Source organism: Salmo salar, chromosome 05 (genome assembly GCF_965601325.2).
Source record: "Salmo salar chromosome 05, fSalSal1, whole genome shotgun sequence".
NCBI lineage: Eukaryota > Metazoa > Chordata > Actinopteri > Salmoniformes > Salmonidae > Salmo > Salmo salar.
The window spans coordinates 17,697,018-17,715,171 of NC_138295.1; the positions used below are offsets into that span (position 1 = coordinate 17,697,018).

At 44.2% G+C, this 18,154-nt stretch overlaps 1 protein-coding gene across 1 annotated transcript in view; it reads right to left on the reverse strand.

Moving 5' to 3' along the window:
* Window positions 1-4,586: 4,586 nt before the first annotated feature.
* The window catches only part of LOC106604362 (monocarboxylate transporter 8-like), a 43,357-nt gene continuing 29,789 nt past the window's right edge, over window positions 4,587-18,154 (reverse strand). Inside the window, exons 5-8 of the mRNA XM_014198918.3 lie at window positions 17,080-17,223; window positions 16,356-16,584; window positions 12,554-12,820; window positions 4,587-12,236 (exon numbers count right to left, since the gene is read on the reverse strand). Coding sequence (XP_014054393.1) covers window positions 12,570-12,820; window positions 16,356-16,584; window positions 17,080-17,223 — 624 coding nt within the window. The 3' untranslated portion in view covers window positions 4,587-12,236; window positions 12,554-12,569. The remainder of the gene's footprint in view (window positions 12,237-12,553; window positions 12,821-16,355; window positions 16,585-17,079; window positions 17,224-18,154) is intronic.

An 18,154-nucleotide genomic window follows, 5' to 3' on the forward strand; every position in this document is an offset into this window, starting at 1 on the left:
AAGATGACAATACGGTTATTCAGAAATCTCTATAATCTATGCTGAACAAAAATATAAACGCAACATGGAAAGTGTTGGTCCCATAAACCATGAGCTGAAATAAGATCCTAGAAATGTTCCATACGCACAAAAAGTGTATTTCTTTCAAATGTTGTCCTCAAATTAGTTTACATCCCTGTTAGTGAGCATTTCTCCTTTTCCAAGATAATCCATCCACCTGACAGGTGTGGCATATCAAGAAGCTGATTAAACAGCATGATCATTACAAAGGTACACCTTGTGCTCGGGACAATAAAAGGCCACTCTAAAATGTGCAGTTTTGTCACACAACACAATGCCACCGATATCTTACGTTTTTAGGGAGCGTGCAATTGACATGCTGACTGCAGGAATGTCCATCAGAGCTGTTGTCAGAGAATTGAATGATAATTTCCCTACTGTAATTTTAGAGAATTTGGCAGTATGTCCAACCGGCTTCACAACCGCAGACCACATGTAACCACGCCAGCCCAGGTCTTCCACATCCGGCTTCTTCACCTGCAGGATCGAGTCCAGCCACCTGGACAGCTGATGAAACTGTGGGTTTGCACAACCGAAGGATTTATGCACAAACTGTCAGAAACCGTCTCAGGGAAGCTCATCTGTGTGCTCGTCGTCGTCACCAGGGTCTTGACGTGACTACAGTCAAGGCAATTTGAATGCACAGAGATACCATGACGAGATCCATTGTCGTGCCATTCATCGGCTGCCATCACCTCATGTTTCAACATGTCGCAAGGATCTGTACACAATTCCTGGAAACTGAAAATGTCCCAGTTCTTCCATGGCCTGCATATTCACTCACCAGACATGTCACCCATTGAGCATGTTTGGGATGCTCTGGATTGATGTGTATGACAGCATGTTCCAGTTCCCGCCAATATCCAGCAACTTTGCACAGCAATTGAAGAGGAGTGGGACAATATTCCATAGGCCACAATCAACAGCCTGATCAACTTTATGAGAAGGAGATGTGTAACGCTGCATGAGACAAATGGTGGTCACACCAGATACTGACTGGTTTTCTGATCCACGCCCCTACCTTCTTTTTAAGGTGTCTGTGACCATCAGCATATCCTGTATTCCAAGTCATGTGAAATCCATAGATCAGGGCCTAATGAATTTATTTCAATTAACAGATTTTCTTATATGAACTGTAACTCAGCAAAATCTTTGAAATTGTTGCGTTTATATTTTTGTTCAGTGTAGTAGAAAAACAGAGAGAGAAATACAGCAGTGTGAGAGAGGAAGATGTAGAGAGAGAGAGAGGAAGAGGGGGAGAGAGAGAAAGATAGAGAGACCGCAGTGTGTGTGAGAAAGGGAGTACAATGAGCAGTGTGTTTGTGGACGCGGCACATAAATCTTCTCGTTATCAGCCCCTCACTGAGGAAGTTGACCACAAAGCCATGTTTGGTTTGGATGGGGAAAACAAACAGACAACTCTGCTGGACAAATGTTGGCAAAAACATCCCACTGGCCACAAACATGTTGAATTAACGTTGTTTCCACGTCCTTTCAACCCCAAAAATCTAATGTGATGACGTTGAATCAATGTGGAAAACTGATTGGATTTGAACCTAACGGCATTTCCTATTTTTTCCACATAACTTTTAACCTAAATCCAATGACATGGTGACATGTTTTGTTGATTTCACGTTGAATTCTTGTTCCTTGACAACTCAACCAAATATAAATCAAAACTCGACGTTGAGCTGACGTCTGTGCCTGGTGGGATGACAGACAGACAGACAGTAGCACAACATGTCACACTATCCCTGACCAAACAATAACAGAACACAATCCCTATCACAATGGGAACAGGATCATGTATATTCACCTGGTTTTTGCTCCAATAAAACCTTAATAGGTCTTAATCATACTAACGTCCTGTCCAGGGGGTGTACTTGTACATCAAGCTTCCTCACGCTACAGAAACAGGACATAGGCTCTAACTTGCCCCTACGAGCTGTTGTGGTTCGGACCAGGCTTACTTACTTTACTTAGTCATGTAAGTAATGATGACTGGACTCTGTTATTACTTGGCAAACCCTCCTTCCTATGGGTGTGTAAGTTAGTTTGTAACAACAATATAGATCATGTGACACTATCAAAGGAGCTCCAGGTCCTCTAGTGTCAGATTGGTGTGAGAGAAGTTTCAGAATAGGAAGGAAGTTAGTAGGTGTGACTCGTACCACTGGGGACCACTATGGCCACACTCTTATCATTTCTCTTACATCTCTTCCTCCTGAAACCACAGACGCCCATGTTCACACAACAATAACTCTAAGGACCCTGAAGCGCACACACACAAGTTTCTACTTTCGGTAATTTAAGTATTTAAAGATGGTCTTTATGGTAAAGGAAGTAATGGGATTTCCATGTAACTGATTATTCTGCGTAGTCTGGTAGTAGTTTCCACAGTATGTAAAATGAGCCAAATCCCTGAAGGTAGATTTCACAATGTGGCAAAGAATGTATGGTTATGCAATGAGATGGTTCAGTTGATCTGTGTGTGTTAATACTGTACTAAGGTATAGTGGGTTTTTATTTTATTTCTCCATGCTCCATTACATAGTGAACATGACATGTGTCAAGTTTAGCAGTTTTTGGGTTGTCCCTAGAAACAATAGGGTTTAGTTGTGTTCTGTAGGACTACCATATGACTCACTGTGTTCTGAAGCAGAGACGGCTCCCTCTTCTGGAGACGCTGTGCTGGTGCATCAGTTAGCTACTGCTGGGTCCCTACTGGCCAACCAACCTATTCTTCCTACAAGAGCCATCTATACTGAACAAAAATTATAAACGCAACATGTAAAAAGTGTTGTTTTATGAGCTGAAATAAAAGATCCCAGAAATGTTCCTTACTCACAAAAAGCTTATTTCTTTCCAATTCTGTGCACAAATTTGTTTTACATCCCTGTTAGTGAGCATTTCTCCTTTGCCAAGATAATCCATCCACCTGACAGGTATGGCATATCAAGAAGCGGATTAAACAGCATGATCATTACACAGGTGCACCTTGTGCTGTGGAGAATAAAAGACCACTCTAAAATGTGCAGTTTTGTCACACAACACAATACCACAGATGTCAAGTTTTGAGCCAGAGTGCAAGGAATGTCCACCAGTGCTGTTGCCAGAGAATTTAATGTTAAATGATCTACCATAAACCGCCTCCAAAGTCATTTTAAAAAGTAGAACCGGCCTCACAACCGCAGACCACAGCCCAGGACCTCCACATCCGGCTTCTTCACCTGTGGGATCGTCAGAGACCAGCCACCCAGAAAGCTGATAAAACTGAGGAGCATTTCTGTCTGTAATAAAGCCCTTTTGTGGGGAAAAACTCATTCTGATTGGCTCCCCAGTGGGTGGGCCTATGCCCTCCAAGGCCCACCCATGGCTGCGCCCCTGCCCAGGCATGTGAAATCCATAGATTAGGGCCTAATGAATTTATTTCAATTGACTGATTTCCTTATATGAACTGTAACTCAGTACATTCATTGAAATTGTTGCGTGCGTTATATTTTTGTTCTGTATATATAACCCCATTCACACACACAGGAGAAAGCAACAGAAATTAATAAAAAAACATTTGTGCAGCATTTTGGCAACAACCCCGTTGTGTCTATTCACACAGTCCCCTGATCCCCACCACTGTTCTACTTAAAACCCATTCACTCAAGCTATCCATCCATCCATCCATCCATCCATCCCAGTACAGGCCAGGCTCAGACCTGCTTTGCGTGATTGTAGCCACCAAAGAGGGGTGTAGCAGGGTAGTACAACATGCCTGGCTGCCAGTAGTTCTAAGAACTGAACAGAATTCTGGTGATTCTTTTCTGGGGCATCCAATGGAGTGTGCGTTCTAAATTGTGTTTGATTGGCCGATTGGCTGCTGAGTGAGTAAAGTGGGTCAAATGGGAGAGCGGGGAGCAGAGGGAGAGAACATGTGCAATCCAAATGTCACCCTATTCCCTATACAGGGCACCCTATGGGCGCTGGTGAAAAGTAGTGCACTATAAAGGAATAGGGTGACATTTGGGCCACAGACAACAGCTTGACGCCTGGCTGCACTGAGCCGTGTTCATATGGAAATATATGGCAGTCAGGGGTTGGATAACATGGGCATAATTTCATTTCCCCGAGTCATATGGAGACCCGAGCTAAAACAACACATCATTTAACATCACATAACACATTTATGGTAATAGCTACTGTCGGACCTAACTAAACCATGTTCATATGAGAATATGTCAGTTAGTCACAGGGCTAACATATACACTGTTTCCCAATTAGTCAGAGCGAACGTAATATCACATCCTTTAAACTAGAACATATGCAAACACGGCAGTTAGTCAGGGGGCGGCTAACATACACCATGATGCTCAGCCTCAGTGAATTTCGCAATGAGTCCACACACACACACACACACACACACACACACACACACACACACACACACACACACACACACACACACACGTGTTACAGGAAGTATGTTATATCCAGAGGCATACAGTATAATGCAGTGGCAAAGAAAACTAAAGCAGTTCTCATCATATTAAACATTTATTGTTGGTTTAATAGAAAACAATAACAAATTGTGTTTTACTACAGATCCAAAATAACTTCACAGAAAAAATTGCGTTTATCTAGCAGCATAAGTCTTAATTTCAAATCTATTGTTATAACATTTCTTGAAAAAATACAACTAAAAATATATATCTGAAATGTTGAGGTTCAGGAACAGATTGCTGACAGTTGGTAGAAAATCTGAGGTGAGCGTTGTGATGAAAATAACAGCAGAAACATGTGCAAAAGATAACAGAGGGAGAGATGAGTTAAAAGATTAAACAAGAGCAACAGTCAGGGTGATGCAGTCTATGGGTGATGCAGCCAGGGTGATGTACAGTGTACGGGTGATACAGCCAGGGTGATGTACAGTGTACGGGTGATACAGCCAGGGTGATGTACAGTCTACGGGTGATACATCCAGGGTGATGTAGTCTACGGGTGATACAGCCAGGGTGATGTACAGTCTACGGGTGATACATCCAGGGTGATGTACAGTCTACGGGTGATACAGCCAGGGTGATGTACAGTCTACGGGTGATGCAGCCAGGGTGATGTACAGTCTACGGGTGATACAGCCAGGGTGATGTAGTCTACGGGTGATACAGCCAGGATGATGTACAGTCTACGGGTGATGCAGCCAGGGTGATGTGCAGTCTACGGGTGATACAGTCAGGGTGATGTACAGTCTACGGGTGATACAGCCAGGGTGATGTAGTCTACGGGTGATACAGCCAGGGTGATGTACAGTGTACGGGTGATACAGCCAGGGTGATGTACAGTGTACGGGTGATACAGCCAGGGTGATGTACAGTCTACGGGTGATACATCCAGGGTGATGTAGTCTACGGGTGATACAGCCAGGGTGATGTACAGTCTACGGGTGATACATCCAGGGTGATGTACAGTCTACGGGTGATACAGCCAGGGTGATGTACAGTCTACGGGTGATGCAGCCAGGGTGATGTACAGTCTACGGGTGATACAGCCAGGGTGATGTAGTCTACGGGTGATACAGCCAGGATGATGTACAGTCTACGGGTGATGCAGCCAGGGTGATGTGCAGTCTACGGGTGATACAGTCAGGGTGATGTACAGTCTACGGGTGATGCAGTCTACGGGTGATACAGCCAGGGTGATGTAGTCTACGAGTGATACAGCCAGGGTGATGTACAGTCTACGGGTGATACAGCCAGGGTGATGTACAGTCTACGGGTGATACAGCCAGGGTGATGTACAGTCTACGGGTGATACAGCCAGGGTGATGTTGTCTACGGGTGATACAGCCAGGGTGATGTACAGTCTACAGGTGATACAGCCAGGGTGATGTAGTCTACGGGTGATACAGCCAGGGTGATGTACAGTCTACGGGTGATACAGCGAGGGTGATGTACAGTCTACGGGTGATACAGCCAGGGTGATGTGCAGTCTACAGGTGATACAGCCAGGGTGATGTAGTCTACGAGTGATACAGCCAGGGTGATGTTGTCTACGGGTGATACAGCCAGGGTGACGTAGTCTACGGGTGATACAGACAGGGTGATGTACAGTCTACAGGTGATACAGCCAGGGTGATGTAGTCTACAAGTGATACAGCCAGGGTGATGTACAGTCTACGGGTGATACAGCCAGGGTGATGTAGTCTACGGGTGATACAGTCAGGGTGATGTAAAGTCTACGGGTGATACAGCCAGGATGATGTACAGTCTACAGGTGATACAGCCAGGGTGATGTAGTCTACAGGTGATACAGTCAGGGTGATGTGCAGTCTACAGGTGATACAGCCAGGGTGATGTAGTCTACGGGTGATACAGCCAGGGTGATGTAGTCTACGGGTGATACAGCCAGGGTGATGTACAGTCTACAGGTGATACAGCCAGGATGATGTACAGTTGAAGTCAGAAGTTTACACACACTTAGGTTGGAGTCATTAAAACTCGTTTTTCAACCACTCCACAAATTTCTTGCTAACAAACTATAGTTTTGGCAAGTCGGTTAGGACATCTACTTTGTGCATGACACAAGTCATTTTTCCAACAATTGTTTAGACAGATTACTTCACTTATAAGTCACTGTATCACAATTCCAGTGGGTCAGAAGTTTACATACACTAAGTTGACTGTGCCTTCAAACAGCTTGGAAAATTATGTCATGGCTTTAGAAGCTTCTGATAGGCTAATTGACATCATTTGAGTCAATTGGAGGTGTACCTGTGGATGAATTTCAAGGCTTACCTTCAAACGCAGTGCCTCTTTGCTTGACATCATGGGAAAATCAGCCAAGACCTCAGAAAAAAAATGGTATACCTCCACAAGTCTGGTTCATCCTTGGGAGCAATTTCCAAATGCCTGAAGGTACCATGTTCATCGGTACAAACAATAGTACGCAAGTATAAACATCATGGAATCACGCAGCCGTCATACCGCTCAGGAAGGAGACGCGTTCTGTCTCCTAGAGATGAACGTACTTTGGTGCGAAAAGTGCAAATCAATCCCAGAACAACCTTGTGAATGCTGGAGGAAACAGGTACAAAAGTATCTATATCCACAGTAAAACAAGTCCTATATCGACATAACCTGAAAGGCCGCTCAGCAAGGAAGAAGCCAATGCTCCCAAAACCGGCATAAAAAAGCCAGACTACAGTTTGCAACTGCACATGGGGACAAAGATCGTACATTTTGGAGAAATGTCCTCTGGTCTGATGAAACAAAAATAGAACTGTTTGGCCATAATGACCATCGTCATGTTTGGAGAAAAAAGGGGGATGTTTGCAAGCCGAAGAACACCATCCCAACCGTAAAGCACAGGGGGGTGGCAGCATCATGTTGTGGGGGTGCTTTGCTGCAGGAGGGACTGGTGCACTTCACAAAATAGATGGCATCATGAGGCAGGAAAATGATGTGGACATATTGAAGCAACATCTCAAGACGTCGGTCAGGAAGTTAAGGTTTGGTCGCAAATGGGTCTTCCAAATGAACAATGACCCCAAGCATACTTCCAAAGTTGTGGCAAAACGGCTTAAGGACAACAAAGTCAAGGTATTGGAGTGGCCATCATAAAGCCCTGACCTCAATCCCATAAAAAATGTGTGGGCAGAACTGAAAAAGCGTGTGTGAGCAAGGAGGCCTACAAACCTGACTCAGTTACACCAGCTCTGTCAGGAGGAATGGGCCAAAATTCACCCAACTTATTGTGGGAAGCTTGTGGAAGGCTACCCGAAAAGTTTGACCCAAGTTAAACAATTTAAAGGCAATGCTACCAAATACTAATTGAGTGTATGTAAACTTCTGTCCCACTGGGAATGTGATGAAAGAAATTAAAGCTGAAATAAATCATTCTCTCTACTATTATTCTGACATTTCACATTCTCAAAATAAAGTGGTGATCCTAACTGACCTAAGACAGGGAATTTTTACTAGGATTAAATGTCAGGAATTGTAAAAAAAAACTGAGTTTAAATGTATTTGGCTAAGGTGTATGTAAACTTCCGACTTCAACTGTACAGTCTACTTGTGATACAGCAAGGATGATGTACAGTCTACGGGTGATCAAGTCAGAGTTATGCACATTCTACGGGTGATACAGTTAGGGTGATGTGCAGTCTACGGGTGATACAGTCAGGGTGATGTGTAGTCTACGGGTGATGTACAGTCTATGGGTGATGTACAGTCAGGGTGATGCACAGTCTACAGGTGATACAGCCAGGGTGATGTGCAGTCTACGGGTGATGTACATTCTATGGGTGATGTACAGTCAGGGTGAGGCACAGTCTACAGGTGATACAGCCAGGGTGATGTGCAGTCTACGGGTGAAACAATCAGGGTGAAGTAAGTTCTACAGGTGATACAATCAGGGTGATGTACAGTCTATGGGTGATACAGTCAGGGTGATGTGCAGTCTACACGTGATACAGTCAGGGTGATGACCAGTCTACGAGCGATACAGTCAGGGTGGTGTACAGTCTATGGGTGATACAGCAAAAGCTATAGAAGAAGAGACTGTATGTAGGGTAGATAAGTGGGGTCAGAAGTATAAAGACAAGGGATACGTCCAAAATGGCACCCTATTCCCTATATAGTGTAAAAACAATTACCAGGGTCCATAGGGCTCTGGTCAAAAGTAGTCCGCTATATAAGGAATAGAGTTCCATTTGGGACAGAGACATGGTGTACACCAGCCCAAGGATGTAATAAAAAGAGGACTGCATCTGACCTTATCTGACAGCCCTGTCTAACACACACTGGGCTGGACTGGACAAAAAAAATTACATCTTGACAAAAGAAAATGGGAGAAAACTCCCAAAAGATCACTCGGGTTGAGAATGTTATGGCTGCTATAGGGCGAGATACAATTAAAATATCAACAATATTCGGAAACATAAAATTAAAACATTGAGTTATTTAAGCTGTGTAAATATGTAGATTTATGATGAGATTCTACTCTCATAGTGTACATGTAAGCCTATGTAACATGTGACCCTATCAGTGACCGTTCCTTGAACTGGTACAGGGCCTAGACATTTAGGGTGCAATCTGCACTAGTGCCCACTCAGAAACCACTGTCCCCGCTGGGCCACCAAGGCTGCAAAGACAACAGGACTTTGACTAGCCAAACATTGGTTAAGCAAACAACACTATGAAGGCTGCATGTTTCACTATCAGTCATTAACCACTCGCGTCCAAATAGGTTCTATCTCAGTAGTTAAAAATCAAATATCTCAATAGCCTATCTCATCAAAACACCAACAGAACAATGACACGTGCCAAATTAAACAAGAGAATGATCAAAAGTACATCTTGTAGTGTTTGACTACAGCGAGCAAACTGCACAGTTTACTCTGCATCTCTACAGTATAAGGATAAGGATGCTTGGTGAGACAGGAGCATAGCCTGGTAGACCAGACTGAATGCTGCACTCACAATGGTTCAATCTGGTTTAACCTGGCAAGAGCCAGCAAGCTCTCTGACCAACTATAGGAGAACGATCAAAATGAATTATCAAAAAGTACATTTTGTATTACAGCCTGCTTGATCAAACAAGGTTTCCTCTTCCATCTATAGCCTAAGGATGATAATGCATGGTGAGCTAAGGATGATAATGCACGGTGAGCTAGCGGGCTCTCAGAACAGCTGTAGGAGATATAGGAGCAGCATGGCGGTGAGATCATCAGAAGAGAGACCGAGGAACTTAATGAGGTAACAGTCAGAGTAGTCCACTCAGTCTGCAGCCTTAATGGAGGCAAGGACCATAGTGATCATATCTATATTACATGGCAGGGACTAAACTGTCAGAGGGAATGACATTTAGAGCAGCAGGAAGGAAAAATAAAGAGTTTAAAAAGTATGGATCACAGCCAGATGGGGGAGAGGGAAGGTAAATCTCATACATCTGAGTGCACACACACACACACAGACACAGTGAACGCACAGACAGAAACACACACAAGTACTAACGAGTATTAATAACTGGAGTGAAGCATTGTAGTTTGAGAATAGGGTTTTTGGATATTTTTTTCAGTATGTTCAGCTCAGTGGTGCTGAAGCTAACAGCTGTAGAAAACAAATAGCAACCATTTCATTTCACTTGGAAGTATGATGTCATGATTTGAAGAATGCCAACATATGTAACTAGATTACTGAGGTATTGACGTCTTTGTCCTCTCTCTGTTTCCCTCTCTGTCCTCCATTAGGCCTAGACTGTGTCCCAAATGGCATTCTATTCCCTTACTAGTGCAGTACTTTTGACGAGTGACCATAGAGCACTATATAGGGAATAGGGTGCCATTTGGGACACTCCTATTCAACCATTCTGTCGTGCGGAAAATGTCATCTCAAGGAGGTAAGTGGTCCGTTTAACATTAACGAAACGTAACAGCAACTGCAATTGAATGAATTTCTCTACTAGAGTTAGAATCTCCATGAGGCAGTATCTGGTTATTACCGTGACGACGTATGAACCCAACAAACAGTATGTTGTCATCTGAAGATAAGAAGCAGCAAACTCATCAACAAATATGTTTGATGTGGACCGATGGGGATCAGGCTGAAAAAAAGGATATAGCCAATGAGTGCATGTATGTAATGGCAATCATTCTGTGGCCCAATGCCCTAACACACACACACACACACACACACACACACACACACACAAACCCATGGCCTTCGAATCAAAATTAAGCTCAATGCCCTTAATATAGATTTTGATTGTTTCCAAAAAATCTTGCAGACTAAAGGTTATTTTTCTTTCTAATAAACTGCCAGTCTTATTTCTCAACAACTGTATATCAGTGGATGATTCATTATCATTATTAGCACCGCTAGATTTCAGACCCCGGACCATCGAGATCTATGGCTCAATTCTTGACTGATAATGGGGAGAATCCTAACTTCCATTTATTAAGTAAAACTTTCACTTAAGTAGAATTTTCACATAGTCATACATTGATGTCAATGGGAGTCTGAAAGTGGAAGTCAGGATCCACCCCCATGGGAATAACAAGATCACAATGCCATTGTAAGAAACAGATGGTAAAAACGAATAAAAAAAACATTCCAAACTTAAAACAATAAAAACTAATCTGCAGAGTAAATAAACATTTGGCAAAACATCTCAGAGAGGTGTATTTAGTTTCAATTCAAATTTGATTGACTTAAAGTCTTAGAAATATAACTGTTAAAAAAATAGATTTAAGACGACAAAGTCAGAAGCCGGTAAATAATCCATTCTGTGTGGTCTGGCTCTCTATCTGTAGCTCCACCATGGCACGGGTTACATATGGAAAAACTGCATAAGTACGTATGTGGTTGAGGTGACTGCTTTAGTGGCTTTTCCAAGGGGGAATCACCATGGAGACCTATAGTATAATACACAACTGAAACAGATATGTGTTCTTCCTTGGTCTATCATAAACAAAATGAACTGAGACTTGTAAAATGTAACTGCAATAAGTTGTCATAATAACTGAAATCTTTCCAATGTCCTATATTATGCCCTAGACCTATCTAATGAAACACCCAGACACAGAAGGAACATATGAAATATAGTGTGAGATGCTTGTGGTCTAGACAGAGTAGAACAAAGTACTCCATTCAATTACTCTACTACTATTTATCTTTCTGAATAATCTGTCATTTAAAAACCCACTGAAGCATATTAAATCATTTACATACTCTGATTCCAGACGCAATAGGATTTAAAAAATGATTTCTTCCAGGCGGCCAGCTCTAAACGGTACACACCTATTGTGTGCATTCCCGTTTTAGATGAGCTTAAAGCCACAGGGAAAGAGAACACTGTTTCGGATTGTGTGACGCCCAGATCCTATGATAATGCCATTTGTCTCTTCGTCCAGGAGGTTGGTCAGTGATGTGTTCCTCCTTTGCTTCAGAGGGCAAAAAAACCTTCTCCCCCTCTCTCCTTAGACCACAGGGATCACTATAAGGAACTAATGGCATTCAGAGAGGGGGCTTCCTATAGACAGGAGGAGGGTTCCTATAGAAACTGTAGGAAGGTTGAGAGGTACATCAGCAGGTAGTCCGTGGTTAGGGGCCAGGGGTCAGGGGTCAGGGACCGGGGGAAGGGAGGAGGTGCAGGGACGGTCAGATCTCAGGTGCTGGTGAATAGAATCCCTGAGAGAAGGAAGAAGGACAACATGAGAAGATGACCGTAATTTCAATCTAGGATCTTGTGCTGTCTGTCTGTCTGTCGTCGTCTGTCTGTCTGTCTGTCTGTCTGTCTGTCTGTCTGTCTGTCTGTCTGTCTGTCTGTCTGTCTGTCTGTCTGTGCATGCATGCCTACGTGTGTACACACACACACACACACACACACACACACACACACACACACACACACACACACACACACACACACACACACACACACACACACACACACACACACACACACACACACACACACACACACACACACCCCTCCCTTCTCATACCTTAGTGAAGTGCTACTCAGATGTGTGTCTCCACGTCAGTGTATCCAGGCAACATTTCTCCGTTAGAGCAGCCCTTGGGGCCTCCTGCCGGGGGCAGCATGTGATCTGTGCTGGGGTCCTCCGGCCCACCACCCTGGCCCTCAAGGGCTCTCTGCTGCCGTTGGTGTATCAGGGGCACAAAGAACAGCACCATGCCCCCCACGATGGGAGGGCCTCCTGCCAGGTAGAAGGCCACATTGTAATCACCACAGTAGTCATGCAGGAGTCCTGGGGGACAAGGGAGGGAGAGGTTTCAGATGTAGTCTATGGAACCACTACTCGTTATTCAAGAGAGAATCACTGAGCAAATGAATTGTATTTCCTTGATTCCTTGTGTCCACTCTCAATGCTTCTTTCTCAAAATTCATTGGTGGAGAAGATCTGAGGGGAGGAGCTTTAGATCTTTTGCTCCAATGTGCTTTGAGATTCACCCACTATCTTGGTGATTCAAGTTGTTTTACCCGTTTGTCTGTTCTACTTCCAGGAAGTAGCTCAGAACTAATAATTAGCGGTCATAAACATCTCTAAGAAGATAAGTCATAGTTTATTAGTCTCCAAGACTGTCGGGTGGTACAGCATCAGCATCTTTTATAACTGTGAGAGGTTGTTCAAGTTGGTTTAGTGGTTTGCCTGTTCTTCCAAGAAACAATACCGTGCAGTCCTAAATGCTGCTCTGTATCTGTGAAGAGTGAATGTGGACTAAGAAGTTCCAGTCAGAAGCTTTATTATTATAGGGTAACCATAGAAACCACGAGTACCACTAGATTGAGGAACATTTTGTAAAAGAAAATCCTCAGTAAAGTGTATCTAATGTGTGTCCAGGGTGATGGGCAACACTGGCCAAAGTATTCAGTAAGGAGCTAGCTAGCTAAGTGGCCTTGCCATAAACAAGAGCTGGAAACGAGATAGATAACTCATCCAACATCTGGCACTAAGCAGAGAGAGAGATTCAGCCAGGCCTCACAGGACGCAATGTCAATACAGAACACTGAGGCTCTGAGAAGGAGGACGAGCCGGGAGACAGACCTGGGTTCAAATATTATTAACAATCTTTCAAATACTTTATCCGTGCTTGATTGAGCTTGCTTGGCGTGATGTAACCAACAGAATAGTCCACTAAAGTGCAGCATGCAAACTCTGCACATCTGGCACTCAGGGCAGACTCAAGCAAAGCTCAAAGTATTTTTTAAAAAATCTAATACTATTTGAACCTAGGTCTGCAGGGAGGCGAGCAGACAGACTTATGTCCAGTCTGGGTGCTCCTGCTGTCGGCTGATGGGGCAGGATTCCTCCTCCTCACTGCGACCTCTGGGGTGTATTCAGCCAGAGGAAACTATTCTCAATGTTGCACATAGAAATATACTGCTCAAAAAAATAAAGGGAACACTTAAACAACACATCCTAGATCTGAATGAAAGAAATAATCTTATTAAATACTTTTTTCTTTACATAGTTGAATGTGCTGACAACAAAATCACACAAAAATAATCAATGGAAATCCAATTTATCAACCCATGGAGGTCTGGATTTGGAGTCACACTCAAAATTAAAGTGGAAAACCACACTACAGGCTGATCCAACTTTGATGTAATGTCCTTAAAACAAGTCAAAATGAGGCTCAGTAGTGTGTGTGGCCTCCACGTGCCTGTATGACCTCCCTACAACGCCTGGGCATGCTCCTGATGAGGTGGCGGATGGTCTCCTGAGAGATCTCCTCCCAGACCTGGACTAAAGCATCCGCCAACTCCTGGACAGTCTGTGGTGCAACGTGGCGTTGGTGGATGGAGCGAGACATGATGTCCCAGATGTGCTCAATTGGATTCAGGTCTGGGGAACGGGCGGGCCAGTCCATAGCATCAATGCCTTCCTCTTGCAGGAACTGCTGAGACACTCCAGCCACATGAGGTCTAGCATTGTCTTGCATTAGGAGGAACCCAGGGCCAACCGCACCAGCATATGGTCTCACAAGGGGTCTGAGGATCTCATCTCGGTACTTAATGGCAGTCAGGCTACCTCTGGCGAGCACATGGAGGGCTGTGCGGCCCCCCAAAGAAATGTCACCCCACACCATGACTGACCCACCGCCAAACCGGTCATGCTGGAGGATGTTGCAGGCAGCAGAACGTTCTCCACGGCGTCTCCAGACTCTGTCACGTCTGTCACGTGCTCAGTGTGAACCTGCTTTCATCTGTGAAGAGCACAGGGCGCCAGTGGCGAATTTGGCAATCTTGGTGTTCTCTGGCAAATGCCAAACGTCCTGCATGGTGTTGGGCTGTAAGCACAACCCCCACCTGTGATTGTCGGGCCCTCATACCACCCTCATGGAGTCTGTTTCTGACCGTTTGAGCAGACACATGCACATTTGTGGCCTGCTGGAGGTCATTTTGCAGGGCTCTGGCAGTGCTTCTCCTGCTCCTCCTTGCACAAAGGTGGAGGTAGCGGTCCTGCTGCTGGGTTGTTGCCCTCCTACGGCCTCCTCCACGTCTCCTGATGTACTGGCCTGTCTCCTGGTAGCGCCTCCATGCTCTGGACACTACGCTGATAGACACAGCAAACCTTCTTGCCACAGCTCGTATTGATGTGCCATCCTGGATGGGCTGCACTACCTGAGCCACTTGTGTGGGTTGTAGACTCCGTCTCATGCTACCACTAGAGTGAAAGCACCGCCAGCATTCAAAAGTGACCAAAACATCAGCCAGGAAGCATAGGAACTGAGAAGTGGTCTGTGGTCCCCACCTGCAGAACCACTCCTTTATTGGGGGTGTCTTGCTAATTGCCTATAATTTCCACCTGTTGTCTATTCCATTTGAACAACAGCATGTGAAATGTATTGTCAATCAGTGTTGCTTCCTATGTGGACAGTTTGATTTCACAGAAGTGTGATTGACTTGGAGTTACATTGTGTTGTTTAAGTGTTCCCTTTATTTTTTTGAGCAGTGTATAATGTATGAAATGACTCCTATTCAACATGACTGATGATATTTGTTCTACATAATACATTTCTATCAGAATCATTGCATCACTCTGAACAGCACCCTGGTGGTCTGAACAGGAATGTGGGGAGTGGCGGTGGAGCCTGAAGGGTGGCAATGGAGAGTGGTAGAGCCCCAGAAAATTCAGCCATAGTGTCAACAACCCATCACTAAACTATCCGCTATCCGAGACTACTACTCCCTCTGTATCTTATTCCCTCTGTAACAAATCACCAGCCCTGGAACTGGAACTCTGTCACTTTACTCAGTGTGCATCTCAAATTTCCCTCTGCCCTACATAGTGCACTACTTTTGACCAGAGCTCTATGGGCCCTTGTGAAAAAGAGTGCACTAAATAGGGAATAGGGTTCCATTTGGGATGCAACCTCATTCTATTTACTCTGTAGACCAGCTACATTCAGAGCCAAGCCCAATGATGTGAATATACGTATGTATATGGCTGAGACATGTCAGCTCAACGGCATGATAAACACAAAATACATGATCCTAATCCTACCCTGTTTAGAATTCCCTATGGAATGTGGCTATCCTCAAAGGACTTATATGGTAACACTATGCCAGCTACAGAATTGACTTTTCTCGAATGGAAGGAATAGGTTCCTGTTGAAGAGAAAGCAACCATCTTTTTACCACCTTGGCTTCCACTCCAAAGTTGAGGTGATACTCAGTAGCGATTGCCTGTCAGATAGCAGTCAACCATCTCTTTATCACCTGCCATTTAAAATCTTTGAGGTCAGTGTTAAGTAAACTGAGGAACCGATAGTACTCACCAGCGATGGGGGGTCCTGCGGTCATGGGCAGGGCCATGAGTCCCAGTAAGTATCCTATAGCCTGGGAGGCCTGCATGGGGCCCACTAGCTCGAAGGCTATAGGAGCCATGATGGTGATGAAGCAGCCATCACACAGCCCCAGGAATACACACACCACAATCAGCCCCTCGAACACAGTGCACTGGGGGATCATTATGGACATCAGCCCCAGCACCATGAACGACACCGACTGGGGGAGAGAAGAGCAGATACAATATAATAAACACATAACAATGAATGCCATTTAGCAGACGCTTTTATCCAAAGTAACTTACAGTACACTGGCATTGTGTAACGTGTCAGAGAGTCTTAGGAGTCTTAGGTTAATGTTGTCCAATACATCTCTCCTGACTAATACCTTGTCCCTTATACACTCTTCCACTTCATACAGAAACTACAAAGTAACCGACCAATATGGCAATATGGCAACCGACTTGGGTCAAATCCATGTCAAAAACGTTCAACCAATTCTATTGGTTCCATTTTACCGGGTAAACTAAATGAAGCGCAACAAGTACTTGACCAATGGATCTGACCAGAAATAGTAATAGATTTGAAGTTTTTAGTAGCCATCACCATTCATGGAAAAAAACTAAGGGGATGTGGCTGATGTGCTAACCCATATTTAAAATCTGAATTTGTTCAAATTAAGCTGACAATGAGATGCTGAAGAGGGTTATCTCACCTGCATCCAGATCTTCTTGGCTCCGGGAATGAGGTCTCCTACTTTCCCGAAGAGGAGGCGTCCCACGCCAGATGAGGCTCCTATACACACCAACAAGATCCACTCTTTCTGGGTCTCCTTGAACTGCTCTTTCACAAAGTTCATCTGGTGGAAAAGAACAAGCGGAATACTTTCATGTCCATTTTCTTTTCAGATTTGTGTTTATTATGGATCCCCATTCGCTGATACCAAGGCAGCAGCTACTCTTCCTGTGGTCCAGCAAAATTAAGGCAGTTATACATTTAAAAAGCATTACAATACATTCATAACAGATTTCACAACATATTAAGTGTGTGCCCTCAGGCCTCTACTCTACTACCACATATCTATAAGACAACATACATGTGTACATGTGTGTATAGTGCGTATGTTATCGTGTGAGTGTATGCATGTGTCTGTGTTTGTGTTACTTCACAGTCCTCACTGTTCCATAAGGTGTATTTTTAGCTGTTTTTTTAAAATCTGATTCTACTTCTTGCATCAGTTACTTGATGTGGAATAGAGTTCCATGTAGTCATGGATCTATGTAGTACTGTGCGCCTCCCATAGTCTGTTCTGGACTTGAGGACTGTGACGAGATCTCCAGTGGCCTGTCTTGTGGGGTATGCATGGGTGTCTGAGCTGTGTGCCAGTAGTTCAAACGGACAGCTCGGTGCATTCAGCATGTAAATACCTCTCATAAATACAAGTAGTGATGAAATCAATCTCTCCTCCACTTTGAGCCAGGAGAGATTGACATGCATATTATTCATATTAGCTCTCTGTGTACATCCAAGGGCCAGCCGCGTTGCCCCGCGTTGCCCTGTCTATGTGGCACCTGACCACAAGACTGAAAAATAGTCCAGGTGCGACAAAACTAGGGCCTGTAGGACCTGTCTTGTTGATAGTGCTGTTAAGGTAGAGCAGCACTTTATTATGTATCAATATGTTCTGAACATGACAGTTTACAATCCAGGGTTACAGGTAGTTAAATCTCCTCAACTTGCTCAATTTCCACATTATTCATTACAAGATTAAGCTGTTTAAGGTTTAGTGA